The 17,059-nt window shown below is 32.1% G+C and overlaps 2 protein-coding genes across 3 annotated transcripts; both read right to left on the reverse strand.

Moving 5' to 3' along the window:
• Positions 1-236: 236 nt before the first annotated feature.
• On the reverse strand, positions 237-15,759 carry LOC120188873 (EVI5-like protein). Of its 2 annotated transcripts, XM_039192255.1 has the most exons (11): positions 15,560-15,759; positions 14,704-14,946; positions 14,358-14,553; positions 14,059-14,238; positions 9,897-10,067; positions 9,700-9,816; positions 9,401-9,598; positions 9,251-9,310; positions 9,069-9,167; positions 8,625-8,739; positions 237-252 (listed from the first exon to the last, which is right to left on the reverse strand). In XM_039192255.1, the coding sequence occupies exons 2-10, from the start codon at positions 14,832-14,834 to the stop codon at positions 8,662-8,664; spliced, it is 1,230 nt and encodes a 409-aa protein (XP_039048186.1). In that variant the 5' UTR covers positions 14,835-14,946; positions 15,560-15,759; the 3' UTR covers positions 237-252; positions 8,625-8,661. The 2 variants fall into 2 exon arrangements, with proteins under 2 accessions (XP_039048186.1, XP_039048187.1); XM_039192256.1 differs by lacking the exons at positions 14,059-14,238; positions 15,560-15,759 and having other exon boundaries at positions 14,704-15,066.
• LOC120188874 (S-adenosylmethionine decarboxylase proenzyme-like) lies at positions 3,404-6,271 on the reverse strand. Its single transcript, XM_039192257.1, has 4 exons — positions 6,207-6,271; positions 6,024-6,108; positions 4,985-5,141; positions 3,404-4,875 (listed from the first exon to the last, which is right to left on the reverse strand). Exon 4 carries the CDS (start codon positions 4,725-4,727, stop codon positions 3,606-3,608), a length of 1,122 nt encoding a protein of 373 aa, XP_039048188.1. The 5' UTR covers positions 4,728-4,875; positions 4,985-5,141; positions 6,024-6,108; positions 6,207-6,271; the 3' UTR covers positions 3,404-3,605.
• Positions 15,760-17,059: the final 1,300 nt, after the last annotated feature.

Consider the following 17,059-nt stretch of genomic DNA (forward strand, 5'->3'; position numbering starts at 1 on the left):
ATTTTTCTTAAAAATCTTAAATTCGAACAATTACTTTTCGTTGTATAAAAAAAACAAGATTGTATATAAGACATCTTAGGAAACAAAGTCTTAAAGAGAAATATAGACTCTAAAAACAACAAACCATGAAAACAATTGACAATAAATCAATCGATTTTGAAAATTATACTTCAACCGAATCATTATTATCAACGTTTTCTTGAGAATGAAATTGACATCTTGTTTTTTTTTCTAATAGATCAGTGAGAATAAACAAATATATTTTTAACGTAGGAAATATATCAATTATAAACAATATCACATGATTAAAAACGTTTAAGGGTGCGTCGGGTAATGTTGTCTAAAAGCACTTTTAGTTGAAAAAAAGTTCATTTTCACTACAAAATCAATGTCACATGGATAAAAATTGAAAAGAAAAATGATGTGGACAAACCGCAAAAGTTGAGTTAACTGACTTTTTTCATTTCCAACTTTACATTTAGAAGCAAATTTATATTTTTACTCTAAAAGCATGAGCTCTACTCATTTGTCATGAAAAAGAATTTTGAAATTCAATTTCTTTTATTAATCAAGTATTTACATTTTATTTCAATAATTCAATACTAACGTCTTTAAATAGCCATTATTCGCTATTTTTAAAAAAAGAAAATTATGATATTTTTGGTGTGTATAGTCATTATCTTGTTGTTTTTCCTAAAGAAAATTAAAAATATCTACGATGATATGTAATTATTAATATTTTTTAAAATAGTTTGGTATGTATCCCATAATGCACGTGTGTATTATTGGTGATAATGGCAACTTTCTTCCTACCCAAACAACATTGTCTTCATTAACAAATTCATTCGTCTTCGGAGGCTGCAGACTGCAGTCAACCACAATACACACCCAACTCACATTTCCAGTCCAACCTTAACTCGCTACTCACTTCCCTCGTCAACTCAGCCACTTACTCCTATAACAGCTACACCATCATGGGCTCCAGTCCACGATAGCAGAGACCCCACTACAGTAACGTTCCCATATGGTACGGAATCTCCGTTGCCCTCCAAGATCCCATAGTTTTATCGTCACATTTCCCTTTGTAACTTTGTCATATTAAATCCAACCTGAATTCCACATGGACATTCGATGATTTTCTTTTAAGATATCCTCAAGGAGAACCATTATATCCGATTTTTCCAAATAAAAGGTACCTACGGTGGGAATCATGTCTTCACTATAGCCCCGTCTGGTAAACAAAATAAAATTAAACATTAGACAAAGCCATTAACAACGCTTATATGCATCAGCAGGAAGAACAAAATAAATAAAAAATAAAAAAAATGCATTACTCACAGCAATGGAACTAACAAGGGACGCTTTTCCGGCATTCTGAAGACCAACAAGGGATAGTTCCATTTCCTGCTTAAAGAATAAGCTGCAATGCAGATACTCAGAAATAAGCACAGAAGTGCTTAAAAACACTACTTCACGCTAACTATTACCTCATGTTCTCATAAAAAACTATACAATGATATTTGGCGTCTATGATGATTATACAAATTGATTACCTGGATGGGAGAAAGAAGCTAGACGGCATGGCCTATTCAGGGACAATGACAAGTAAGTGATAAAAAATCGAATAATATGACTATTAAAACCCGGAGAAATAAAAAGAAACAGTTTGGTACAATATTGGTTTAAAATTATCACTAACATCACTACTCGATAATTCCAAAAGAGCCGCTACCGAATTTCAATAACATATTTGTAGTCATGCACTTCAAAATTTAGAAAGAAGTTACTAATTTAAAGCCAAAAAATTGACCAAAACGAAATCGATTTAACTAAGAAGCCTACTACATTGCCTCTCTTTGACTAAAGAGTATAACACCATTACACCTCTAAAACAATGAAAATGCAGAATCTCAAAAGAACAGATGAACTCACTCATGCCAATAATACCTCCACAGTATTAGAAAAGAGACATCAAACATTGGCCATACTTCCCACTACTATCATGGCGAACAAAGGATATATTTGAAATGATCCGTATGAATATAGAACATTTTTACAGCAGTCTTTTATAAATCTAAAATCAAATCTAAAGTACAAAGCAAGAAATGTAAATTGAAATTCCACTAATATCCCCAGCAGCCAACCACAGCAAAACACAATTAAAACCCAGTCTTGCATAGTCTTACAGAACTAATATCGAGATCAAACCGTAATCGCTTATAGAATCAAGAATTTCCCTAATCTCTTATTATATAATATGGGAGAATTACCTGCGGAGCCAATTGAGAAGTGAAACCCACAAACCCATTTTGAGGAAACTGCAGAGCCGAGAGAGTGCAGAGAAGGATAGCTAAGGAAACTTCAGTCCCTCGGTTTCCCCTTGTTTTCTTGTCTTTTGTAAACAAAAGCTTACGTGTGGATGTGGTTTCCTATTATAAATCAACGATGAATTGAAACCAAAATTATTTTATATAAATAACATATTTTTTATTATGAAATTTTATCGTTATTTGATTAAAACTTCGATTTAAAATTTTTAGATACAAGAGTAAATATATTTGACCGATTTGTCGAATTATTCAATCTTTATTTCTTCCGTAGTTATTCAAATTATAGATTTTAAATTTTCTAGGAACACTCATATTCCTTATCTTATAGATTTTCCCCCTCTTTCCCATATAAAACAAGATTTACAATTTTTGAAACAAAAACTATATAAAATATTATTGCAAGAAAGTTTAATCTTAAAATTTAACTTAATATATATTTCTTCAACTTAATCAGAGTCTTTTCAACAATAAACTGTACATTCAAATTCTAAATTTTTTAAATATTATATAAATATGTTAAAACTTATAATATAAATCTAATTTAGAACAAATATATATAAAACATATTTTTTTCAATATTTATTTTAATCTTTTATTACCAGATGAATGAACTCCCTTCTAATAGTATCATAGAATTAAGTTTAAATTTTCATCTCATAATAAATTTATACACTATTAAATCTAAATTAATTGACTAATAAAAAATATTGATTTTGTACTAAAATGTCATAAAAATTAATTTAATTTTAACATACACTTTCTTTTTATTATATCAATTTAACATTTACTTTTTAATTAAATTTGACTTTCTCTTTTTTCAAAAAAGTACTATTAAAATAACTAATTTTAACAATTTTAAAGTGGCAACTCACATGACAGCCTATAAACATTTCATACTAATATAAAATTATTTATCTTATATGTCATCATCCTAATAAATGATTTATATACATATATTTCAAAAATTCAAAATAAAAAACCCCAAAGAATATACACAAAATGCCAGACGAGATTTCTGTTTAAATATAGTGGTCGACTCATGCCATGTACAACATAATAACCACAACAAAAGCTGTAGTAACAACAATTGCACAATGCTTTCCACAATCCAATTTGCACTCAAAATCACAGGTAGAAATACATTTATTCAAGACAAAACAAAAAAAGTATTCATGAAAAGATAAAAGAAAAACACTAAAACAGTTCAACATCCTTATCCCTCTGTTCCTTCAACTCACTGCAATTCTCTTTTCCAGAAACAGACTGATTCCAAAGCTATAGAGCACTCAAATGGAACAGGACAGGCCTCACCCCTACCACGTGCTTATCCTTCTCCTCATCCTTTCCCCACCTGCACCATTTCTGAATTGAACTAGGAGACACACACATATCAGCACTGGCAAAGCTGTAGTAAACAACTGAACCGACATTCCCGAGCCATTCAAAGCATCTTTTTTCGCAACGGTATCCATTCACGGAACATGAGATTCCACACCCAAGGTCATCTCCATTCACGTTAACATGTACAGATACGGAGAACTCAGACGGTTTGAAACAAGCCAACACCCTCTCAACCAGTTGAGTTGAATTCAGAGTCTCGAGATCATAACCAGATGCCTCGAAACTGGCATAACTGAAATTATCTTCTGGAGTGATGTGAATTGTTGAAATCGCATCATTTTCGATTGAATTCATGGAGTAACCGCAAGGGTCGAACTTAAAATCGCATATCCGTGACTGCGGAAGAATCTTTCGTATACCTGAATTCTCGGTCATCAAAGCTGCTGAACTTGCATGAGTTTTGTAGAAGACGGATGCCTTCTTCCTGTCCAAGCCAGTCATGCACATTTCTAAAGTATACACTGCATTTGAATGACTACTCATTTGTGCAGAAGCAGAATAAACATGCCATTTCTTTGTTTTATTGGAACCACCCATGATATAAGCCTTTCTATAAGGACGAAGCTTAGGAAAATAGCGATCAAGGACCGCAACTTCCTCATAGAAGTTACGGTGTGGGAATGGTTGAGCCTTGGGAAATATGAAGCTCCCACGAGTGTACCTCACCGTCCGTACAGAAAGAGAAAGGCTGTTGGCCAGTTTCAGAATAGCAGGGATTGCAAAGAGCAATTTTGTAGTGCCACAAGTCTTTATGATGATTTTGTATGGGTAGACAAAGAGGCTCGATTCAGAAAGGACATAAGAATCAACATGATCGTTAGACAGTGAAGAAACGACCATGCATTCAGCCGGTTTTAGGAATTCATCCAGTTGAACTTTGGATAAGGCACGGAGGCCCATCCCTAGAGGATCAACAGCGAAACCAGGGTCAGAAAATGACACCTCAAGTCTTTTTTCATAGCCTTCGAATCCAATAGCAGAGACATGGAAGGCCATCTTCGATTAAAGTAAACACACGTAGAAAGAAAGAAGTACTAGAGAACAAGGAAGCAAGCAAGTAAACAAACTATATATGATTGCAGTGAGATTGAGGATTTGGGACTATCTAGGAACTTAGCGAGAGTCAGGATGGTTTTCGGACACACTGCAAAGAAAAAAAATAGAAAAAAGAAATCAGAAAATGTCAATTAACAGATTCTATCAGTATTTTTATGATGAAATATAAACCACACAATTCAACAACATAGACTCACGTTGGAGTAAGCAGCAGATCGGAACTTCTTGATCCCACCATGGGGTCGAACATCTTCAATGCTGTAACCTAGAGGAGCTTCATAGAACAAGGATCTACTACTACTGGACTTGATCTTTTTACCACCCTTGGTCTCCATTAGATCATTCAGTCGTTTCCTGATAGATCCACCCAAATAAAAGTTTAGCACTAAAATAACTTCAAATAATCAAGATCTGCCCCAAATATATAATACACAAATGATGAAATAACCTAATACTATACTACAGAGAAATTCAAATAATTAAGATGCACCAATCAACACTTCACAAGGCAGTGAAACAAACAAAGAAGAGTCCTCAGACATCAGCTAAAATTTCCGAATCTTTATAATAATAGTCATAAGTCATAAATCTTCATTCCAAAACCCCACCATTTTCAATGAAGAAGATAATTAACATGATAATTTTCTGATTCCTAGTAGATGGCTTAATCTGTGGTTTACATTATAAACATGAACCAATGGTCATAGAAGTCCAAAACAAACTTATTCAGTATCATTGCAAACTGCATAGTCGATTGAAAGGCATAACGACTGCGAAGCTCACTCCTCGGAAAGATGGGAAGTTTTAATCTCTCCCACAGCTCTGTTTGAAAGTATTGTGTGTGTGTGTATATATATATATATGGGTTAGGATCCACTTACACAAAAGTTTTACTCCTGTTTATGATTGAACGGTTAATCACATCCGCCTATTTTTCATTCATCCTTTGATCCAAAAAAGATTAAAAAAAAAAAACTAAACAGCTTTACACGATTTGAACATATCCTGCCTCTATATATATTCCACAACTTCTATCACTCAAAAGACTTCTATATACTTTATTGTAAAAGATTTCAGGCTCTTCAGTTCTACGACATATAAATAAACAAATCCTATCAACAATTAATAGCCTATAAAAACAATCCTAACATAAAGAAAAAAAAAGAAACAAAATTAAAGGCTTAAAAGAACATGACAATTTCAATTGACAAATGAAACGAAAAGGCAAATACTCACAATGTAAAACTAATCAAAATCTTGAAACAATCAGCAAGCCAATAACAAAAACCCCTCTTTTTGAACCCTTTTAGATCAACAAGACCTGAAACTCCAAAAAGAAAATCCAAATCAATCAATCTAGTAAAACATGCAAACAAATCCCAACAAAAAATAAATAAACAAGAATTCTTATTAATTTACCAGTTCAAATTGAAAAGTACGAAGTTGAACCCAGAAAAAAATTAAGAGAGAAAATAAAGTAAAGATCCAAAGGGTAGCTGAGATTTTTTTTCCTGTCTATTTTGAGCTTCTTTGCGAAGAAAACGCCGAGGGATTTTATTGTGGTTTTGGAATAACAAAGTTAAATGGTCATACCCTTTATTTCGGTCTTTTAATTTTGTTAAATTTCGATTATTTGCTCGAAACTTCAATAATCAAATGTTTCGTATATTAAAATTTAAAAGTAAGATTTTATTTTTATTTATCTCGTATTTTTTAAGAATAAAGCATTAATTAAATTTTAATTTAATGAATATCACTATTATTATAATATACAGAAATTTAAACGTATTTAAAATCATTATTTCTAAACTTTGTGATAATAATTATTTGGGTAAATTGGTAAAATGGGAATGAGGGGGTCCAATAAGGATAGAACATGGAAAGGATTGACATTTGGGCAAGTTGGAAGCTTTGATGGATAAGAAAGACTCATCAATGGTGACTCACCCTACACATCATAATTTAGTATAAAATATACTAATGATAATCATAAGAAGGAAAGCTTAGACAAAAATCAAGTATAATTAGGGATGGGTATGGGTCGGGTTGGGTTTTTGGTCCACCCAACCTCCACCAGAGACCCGACTCGACCCAATCAAAATAAGGTTTCACCTGATCCGATCCGAATATATGACTTAAAAACCCGAAACGAAATAATAAAAAATTTATTTTTATTCAATAAAAACAATAACTTAATTAAAAAAATTATATATATAAGGGTATTATTGTAATTATTTCTAAATATATAAGGTAAAATTATATTTTTTTCGGGTCGGGTATTTTTCACCCTAAACCCGAACCCGACCCGAATATCACACTTAAAAAAACCGACCGACCTGAACCCGAACCTAATTTTTTTTTTAAAAAAATCCGACGGGTCGAGTCGGAACCCGTCGGGTTCGGGTTGAGTGCCCATCCTAAGTATAATACAGGGGGATAATAGCACAATGCCCCCTGAACTATAAAAAATCTTTCAATGTAGTATGTATGTGTGTCTATATATATATATATATATATATAAAATGATGATTTTGGTATTTAAAGGTTCATTTTTTTATTAAAGTGATTCATATCGTTAATAATGTTAAGCATGAAATGATGTGATGTATTTTTTCAATTATAATTTAACACATAAGATCACATGCGCATCATTGGTTGTATCATATGTCAAGTTATAATCGACTGAATGTGTTGCAGTTCTTGCTATTTAACGAAATGGAAGTACTTTAAAATAAGAGACGTAATGAAAGTGCAAGTACAAAAAATCAACATTTTTAAAATATAAAACACCATATTGAAAGATTCTATAGTTGAGGAGTCCTTGGTGCTATTATTCCTATTATAAAAAATAAGAATATGATTTGTATAGGTGATCTCTCCCTTGGTGTCTTTTCATTGCTTCGGCTCTCTTCCTCGCCTTATTTCAACATTAATAACGACACACAGTTTTCCAAATATAGATGATCAATTATCCAAATATATATATATATATATGATCCTATGGAGAAGCAATATTAATTTTTTTAATATAATTATAATTTTAAATTTTAGGCTAAATTGTGTTTTAGTCACTAAGCTTTTATAATATTTTTGTTCTGCTCGTTGAACAATCAAACAAATTTAATTATAATATTGAACTTTCTGAATTTATTTTATTAGTCACTCGACCGTCACATATGAGACAACTAGGTGGGTGACTTTCTTTCTGCATACGTGGGTAAAAAATATTTATTTATTTTTTCTTTTCTTTTTCCTCTATTTATCTTGTATTTAAAATAATTCATTACGAATTTATTCTTTACCTCAAGTTTTCATTAGAACATACTTCTTTGATATTTTCTTTGATCATTTTAGACATTTACGAATTTGTCTTATTGTTTTTTTTATTACTTTATCCGTTTAAAAATTTCTAAAACTTTTTTAAAATTCAAAAAAAAAAATTAACACAACCTAATTACTTTTTGGGGGATTTGAGTGTCAATCCAAAAATCCTAATGAGTATCTGTACAAAGAATACAATAAAATGTCAGTCTCATTGAACAGTTGTGGCAAAGAGAAGGCTGATACTTTAGTCTGATTTTTTTCGGTCTCGAGGATCGAAGAGGAATGTTTCTGTGCCTGTTTTCTCATGAACGACGCTCGAAGAGATGTCGTAAGAAACTTAATGGATATGTCGAAGTTGGTACTAATAACATTATTTTCCTGATATAATCATTGATATTCGATCGGTTAATAACATTATTTGATACATCATACTATAAAACACATTAATGCATTAGTCATTGCCATGTCCTAGTTGGTCTCCCACAAGATGAGTTCACCTTTCCTCTCCAACAAGAATGTACAGGTTGAGTGGTTGCTTCAATGCACTTGTTTACTCTTCAATTATCGCATTTGCATTTCCATATTTCTTCTCGTACTCAATTTTTGATTCCGATAAGCTCCGGGATACCTGCAAGCAAACCACTCTAACATAAGTATAGTGTCATCAATGATTGCAATTCATTACTAATCTCTCGACTTAAATCGAAAACGTTTTAGTCACTTGTTTCTAACTGCAAGAAACCATTAGCAGGCGGTTCTCAAATTGAGCAAACTCAATACAATATGCAAGCCATCAAGCAGAAATCCATTCATCAACAGATGCATCTAAAATAACATTTTTAAGTTAACTCTCTACATATTCAAATAACCGATCATCGTCGCACAAAAGAGATGCATGCAGATCTTCTAAAAGAATTTCGAAGTTGTTAAAGCCATAAATATTTGTGTCGAGAGAACCTTGATCGAATAAGCCATGGGCAGCAATATATTTGGATTCATTGCATCCTCCGGGAAGTTGCGCAAAGCATGAATGAGTTTCTCAAAGGGTAAATGTATCTGATGAAAAATGTAACATTGTAGCAATGAAAGGAAAATGGTTGGTTGGATCTCAAGAAAATAAGTGTTGTTGAACTACTTACCAAATCATCATGGCAGTATTTCAAAAGGGCCAAACCGACTTTAAAGACAATCGTGACGCCCTGGAAAATCAAAAGATGAAATTTATTTCGTTTGTCTGTTCTTTCATTTATCCAACCACTTGAACCTATATCAAAATTCCAATCACTAACCTCGAAGAGAAATACATCCCAAATTCGGAGAGCCAAAGGAAACGGGAAAGAGTACGAGAATACAGTTATGAACCACTGGCTAGCATACATGCTTGGATTTATCATCTCGCGGCTAAAGTGCTTACCCAGCTTCGGCAATTGCTCCCTCACCAAATGCTCAAACTGAAACAGGTATTGTTGTACAAGAGGCAGCCCGACCTACCAAGTGCATAAAAATTTTCAGTTAACCGATAGAAATAACATAAAATGGTTCATCCAGATCGTATATAGGAAAAATAGGTTTTAAATACAATAAATACCTGGTACAATCCTTCCATAGGAGCATGAACAGCTCCTTTAAGTAATGCAACCAATAACCAAAATGCATCCTCTTCGCTCATATAAAGAAGCAAAAGACCGGCTAAAAAACCCATTCCCTGCATTTTCAACAAAAACGAATAGAATTATTAATCTAGACATGAATGAATACGAGGGGCACCAACTACACGAGACAAACCTGGACATAGCCAACAGCTCTATCGAAGACAGAGTATGCCTTCAAAACATTGTAAAGGGACCTTTGGCCAGGTCCATGTCTCTGCTGAAAGAAAACATGTGTTGGAAAGGTGCGGGATATATCTCGAATTATATCCAGTTCTGATGCAGACGTCTCATAAATAACAAGTTGCTGCAACAGCAAAATGCTCATCAGCAAAGAATACGTACAACAAGGAAGAAGATTTTTATTATAAAAAAAAAGGAAAGAAAGAAAGAACGCAACAGAGAGAATGAAAGAAGGGAACAGTCTTGAGGCCAAACAAGGGGGGAAATCGAATGAGAGAATAACTTAAATATTTTGGTTTTGTTCAAATCAAGGATATTTCGGTGGACTACAAAGAACCACTACCTAAATATTTAGACCTCATCTTCACCAAAAGATTCAGAGAAACATGCTTAAAAGACTAAGGTGACATTTGGTTGGCATGAATCCCTAAGAATTAGGGAGAATTGGAATCTAAATCCACCACTTTCCCATATTTGGTTCAAGTTTTCCAAGGGAATTGGAATCCCACATGGCTTCAACTTTCTATCAAATGAGGGAAAGTGAATTTCATCCATTCTATGATGGAATTTAATTCCTTTGTTGGAGGGAATTGAAATTTGACCAAACTACCCTCATCAATCTTTTGGTAACTTATTCATATTGAATAAAAATATTTTTTTATTATTTTGGGTCGGGTCGGGTGAAACTTTATTTTGATCGGGTCGGTTTTTTTAAGTGTGATATTCGGGTCGGGTCGAGTTCGGGTTTAGGGTGAAAATACCCTACCCGAAAATATATATAATTTTACCTTATATATTTAGAAATAATTACAATAATACCCTTCTATATATAATTTTTTTTCCAATTAAATCACTATTTTTATTGAATAAAAATATTTTTTTAATTATTTCGGGTCGGGTCGGGTCGGATTTCTAATTCATATATTCGGGTCGGGTCGGGTGAAACTTTATTTTGGTCGGGTCGGGTCGGGTTTGGGTTTAGGGTGAAAAATACCCGACCCGACCCAAAAAATATATAATTTTACCTTATATATTTAGGAATAATTATAATAATACCCATCTACATATATATTTTTTTTCCAATTAAGTCACTGTTTTTATTGAATAAAAATAATTTTTATTATTTCAGGTTGGGTTTCTAATTCATATATTCGGGTCAGGTCGGGTGAAACTTTATTTTGGTCGGGTCGGGTCTCGGATGGAGGTTCCCTTGTTCTCGGGTCGGGTAGACCAAAAACCCGACCCAACCCATGGCCATCTCTAATTGGGATGATTTTAACTTATGATGTTTATTAGCATTATTTTTATAATTTATTGAAATGAATAATCAATCAATAAAATTAAAATTTAATTTTTTAAAATTTTTATAATATATTGCTACATGTAATTTATAAAACAAACTAAAATTAAGCAAAAAAAAAAACAGGAAGGGCAATTGTAACACCCTCAACCCGTTTCCGACCCGAATACGAGTCTGGGGTGTCACATTGGCTTTTCAAACTTTGACTCTTGACAAAATTTAAAGAAAATTTAAAACTTTCATTAAAATAAAAACTGTTTATTTACATAAATTGATCAAAATAACCAAAATCGATTAGAGCATATTCAGCTTAAACAATTAGTACATGCCAACTATGTTCAGATTAACCAAACACATTTAAATCATTTATTTTCTGATCTGAAACTTTGTAAGGAAAATGTTGACCTGTCTTGCTCCTCTTAGCTTCTCACTTTGCTTTTCAGAACCTACTTGTGAAACACTCACACGCTAAGTCTATGACTTAGTGAGGCATTAAACACATTAAAGTAACTTTAACTACTTAATCATGCATGAACATATCATATCATGCTATCATACAAAACAATATAGCATTTCATGTAATCAAATGTACACATATACACATCATCATATCAATCATATAATACAATTCATATCACAAAAGCATATAATTTACATGTAATATATATGTTTATTATTATCTCTTTGTTAACCCATGTACATCTATGAGAACTGTAGATATGTGAGTCTATTGAGGTTGTGCACTATGCTATCACCACAGCTCGTATGGGGTCTCACTAAGGGCTATGAATTTTGTCCCGAATGACCACTCCTTAAGAACCATATACATATTTCAATGGATCACATATATGTCTCATAAGACCCTGTAAATGTTCCAAAGAATACATATATGTCCCGAAGGACTACGTAAAACCCTCGACTCTTGGCATGCCAACTATACCTCTAGCTCTCTTTACACATAACATGGGCATTAGCAATCTATCATGTCACATATTCACATGTACACTTTCATATCACGTCATATAAGCTCATAGCTTCTTTCACATATACATGTAGTCACATATCTTCTTTTCATATTCTCATAAGATTACATAGCTTATATCTTATACTTTGTTTTCTCATGTTCACATATATCCTGTCATATGTCTCATATATATACATCACATAGCACATACTTCTCATATCATTGCATTCAAAAGCATGTTAACACATATAATCATGCATACATACAATTTATGTCATGCATATACGTATAATCATATATTCATGCATTCAACATAGGAAATAGACTTGTCACAAGTCTTGTTTCCATTTAACACCATAAACCAATTAATATGCACTCACCTGAGCCTCACTAAGTTCCAATCCACTTTTATGATTTTCCTTTCTTTCGATTGAATCTTAACTTGATGATCGTTTCGGAATTTGTTTGTGTTCGATATCTACATAATCACATATTGATACATATCAGTATCCAATTGATATACTCTAATCTATCATTTCTTAGACTAAAAGAAATGTCTATTTCAATTTCCCCTTGAAGTGCATCGATGCATTCTTTAACATGTGCATCGATGCACTACCCATGCATCGATACACAAATTACCTTCGATGTTTTCATTTTAAGGGGATGTATCGATGCACTCCTTATGCATCGATGCACTAATTGCATTCGATGTTTCTTCTTTAAAGAGTGCATCGATGCACATTGAATATGCATCGATACACCTTGTCCAGAATTTGCATTTGAGCACGAAAATGATCAACTCTTCCCTTAATTCTTCTATTTTAAGCCTCTAATATGTCATTAAACTCAACTACCATTACTTAAACCAACTTATATCTATGTAAATCATCTTTAACCTCAAAATCTTATCTTCCTTATGAAATTCAAGAATCATACTCAATTTCTAACATGTTCCAAATTCCATTCAATTGCTTCTAACTTCTTAATTAGACTCTTGACAAGTCAAATCCAGCTTTAGAACTTCAAAAACCTTTCTATAACAAAAGTCCATTTTTACACCCTTCATATAATTTCCTTTTTAATTCTCTATTCTTGATGTTTAAAGCTTATATAAGCTTTCCTTAACCTTATATAATACTCAAAGAATCAAAATCAACTTATAAATCCAAGAATTAAACAGCTGAAATTAAACTCACCTTTGCTCAGCACGTTGGAGATGAAGAAAGCAAGAAGAAGAAGAAGAGTTTTCTAGATACTCCTTCCCCTCCCACGTGTTTATCTCTTCTTAAAGAGAGAAATAAAAATATCTTTTATGACAAATGATCACTTTGTCCTTAATTCCTTTAATAATTACTAACAACTTTTTGGAAATATTCTCAAATAAATCATTGAACTATTTCATTCTTCTACTTTAGTCACCAAATTCTGAAACTTTATAATCTGATCACTAGCTCGGTATTGAGGATGTTACAGCAATCCTGTCATTTTACATTACTAAAATCAAATTCATCTGACATTTATGCGAACCAAACAGAATATGGAATTGGATTCCAATTCAATTTTCTGCCAACCAAACAGAATATAAAATTGGATTCCAATTCCTGACATATTCCAATTACTTCACAGATTCCAATTCTCTCAAAAACATTACAGCGAACCAAACGCCACCTAAGATGAAACCGATCAACTGGTTTAGGTAGTCATGAATAATTGATGTAGAGCTTATTGGGTGCATTTAAGCAAATACAATCTTCTTTCACTTTCAAATTTCTTCTTCTGGTGACTCAACCGTAATCTGATGAAAGAAACATAGAACATAACAAAAGTAGGCCTGGAAAATTCCCATGCATAAAATAACACGAATTGCCAGTGGGGCATTAAGTTGAACGAAAATAGTATCCATGAGGTAAGAATTAAACACATAACGGTTGTATTTGAGTTAGAAAACAGAGTGTAAACATAGGATAAAAGAAAATTAATAATGAAGCTGGAAACAGACCAATTTTCACCCCTTTTACTGTTAGAGAACTTAGCAAAATTGCATGTTAAGACATAAAGGAAAGTCAAGAAAAGGCCATAGCATTCCAAAATAGTACAGATTGTTAAAAAAAGGAATGCCAAAACCTGCACGAAATTAAAAGAAGTACCTCATAAACCCCTGGGTTCATCAGCAAGAGGTCTCGGCTTCCGGAGATCAACTGCCAAACAAGACCCCTTAAACAATCAGGAATTCCTTTCCTTATACGCCTTTTAACGACATGAGGCTTTCTCCTCACATAATGTTTCCAATCACTCCCACCAACCCCAATCATTTTCCTCCATTTTCTTACACTTCTAGCTTCCCTGGAAGTTTTCAATCACCATAAAACACAATCAAAATCAATGTTTATTAGCACGAAGTATAAAATCATAAAGACAGATACACTCATATCATCTAATAGAGATCGACACAAGAATTAAAGAAAATATAACTTTTCGTATTCAACCACTAACCTACTCTTTGCTAAACCTTCCGCAGCGCTACTATTACTAACATTCTGCTTTATAAAACCATATCTGTCCACGGGTGGTCCTGGCTGAAACGGTACTGGTTCATAGTCATCGATTCCTCTACCCCTTTCCATTTTACTATTCAAAGAAGCGACGGCATGCCAAGTGGCAAACCGACTAACTTTCTTCTAACCTTCAAGATGGAAAAGCACCGCGAATGTGTTTGATCACGTACACGGGCAGAATCTGGTAGCAGTAAAAGAAATCAATGACGAATCTTACAGCCACAATAACCAAGACAAGAGTAAGTCAACTTTTAAAGGACAACTCTATTATTCATCACACAAAGAGTCAATCTAAAATGATAGAAGTATCAAATAGACATACCTTGCTGCAAGCTGGATCTTTTTTCAAATATATATACAGAGTAACAGAATATATATCATTACCATTACCATATACCATATAAAATATCATTAAAAATAATAATCACAATTCGCAATCAATATGAAAACATGCAAATTCATTATTTAATAACATCAATTATAGACAACAAGAGGAAAGTATAATCCAGCTAAGGAAAAGGCTAAAAGAAACAAAATTGAACCTTTTTTATCATCAACGCAAATAAAACAGTAGATTTTCGAACCAAGAAACACGTTAAAAAAACAATTAAAAGAGAGAAACAAATGTAAACGAGAAGATCAAAAGGAGAAATTTAAAACCCACCAATATTTCACAATAATACAAAATGGGTATTCCAGAAATGCCAATCAATCAATGAATTATGATTAAAAACGAAAATAAAAAGATCCATGCAAGAAGTTATAAGAAGAAGAAAAGAAAAAAAGCAACAAACCTGGGAGCTTGTTGAGGAATTTGAGAAGTAGATCGAAGAAGATGCTGAATTGATGGGGTTTAGTAAATGGTTTATAAAGAGAAAGGGCAAGGCTGGTGGTTTAGTTCTGTTGCCATTGTTTCACCAAACACGGAGCTGAACGGGCTTAGCCTTCAAGCTTTTGAAACCCCTTTCCATAAATATCAGTGCTTCGAGGAAGATGGTTTCAAATTGGTTAAATGGGTCTAGATATAAATAGAAGAGGCCGCAGCATTAAAGGCTCACGTCCGGTTAATCCAATAATGTTTTTATAGAGGTAAAATGATAAATTCAATCCTCAAATTTTTTATTTACTATCAAATTGATCCTTATCTTTTATGTTAAATTGATATGATAGTTCGTGTCTACTTCGTTCAGGATGGAACTAGGATTCTAATTCAAGGGAGGAAATGTATAATTAACAGTAAAAAATGAAAAGGAAAAAATAAATTAAATTAAATTTTAAATTTTAAATAGATATTTATTCGTATATATTTTTTAAATGATAAAAATTAAGGGCAATGTCCCCTCAACCCAACACATACCTCTGTCCTTGATTCATTATTGTCGTAGAATAACAATAATTAATAAATAATTTTTAGATTTTTAAATTTTTAATATTTTAAATTTTTAAAATTAATTTATTATAAAATTATATAAAATGATATTGACTAATTAGAGAAAAAGGGTGATATCATTTTAGACGCATAAGTTTTATCACATTAATCAGGGATGAACTGATGAAGGCGAGTGAGTGTTCCCTAGAAATTTAAAATTACCATATATTTTAAAAATTTTATGTATTTTTTATTAAAAATATGTTTCTGCCCCCTAAAATTCTATAAGTTAGTCTCATCTTAAAATTTTAGAAGTTCGCCTCATAGTATAAATTTTTGTGTCCATCCATGATGTTAACAACAAGCAATTATTGTTATTTAGCTAATGATTTTCATAATTCTATCCAACCATGGCTATTATACCTTAAATTGAAAGATTAAGGACTAAAACACTAAAAAATATAAATTAAAATGACTATTCAATCGAATATTAGAAACATTTTTATCATTATATCAATATAAAAATAACAGGAACATGAACAAAAAAATACACAAAGTTATAGTATGTTATCAACTAATTCGAAGAAGGGTAAACAAAAATTCAAATTTTCTAATTTTGTTCCTATTAATGTATGCATATATATATAACTATTTTATTAAAATATATTTTATGATGGTTATATTTTTCATTTTTAAAATATTATTTTAAATTTTTTATTTTTATTTAATTGGTGACGACATCAGTCTTATTGTTGGTGATTGACTATCAATATTTTTTTATTTTCTATTATTTTCTTATATTCTTTGATTTATCTTTTTTTCTTAGTTTTTCATAAATCTACTTTTAACATATTTTTTTTTCTATTGACATGTTTTCGATTTTCTTTTACAGATCATTTGACCATTCCTTTTTTCCCCTCGTAGT

The sequence above is a fragment of the Hibiscus syriacus genome, unplaced genomic scaffold (assembly GCF_006381635.1).
Source record: "Hibiscus syriacus cultivar Baekdansim isolate YM2019G1 unplaced genomic scaffold, ASM638163v2 tig00116951_pilon, whole genome shotgun sequence".
Taxonomy (NCBI): Eukaryota; Viridiplantae; Streptophyta; class Magnoliopsida; order Malvales; family Malvaceae; genus Hibiscus; species Hibiscus syriacus.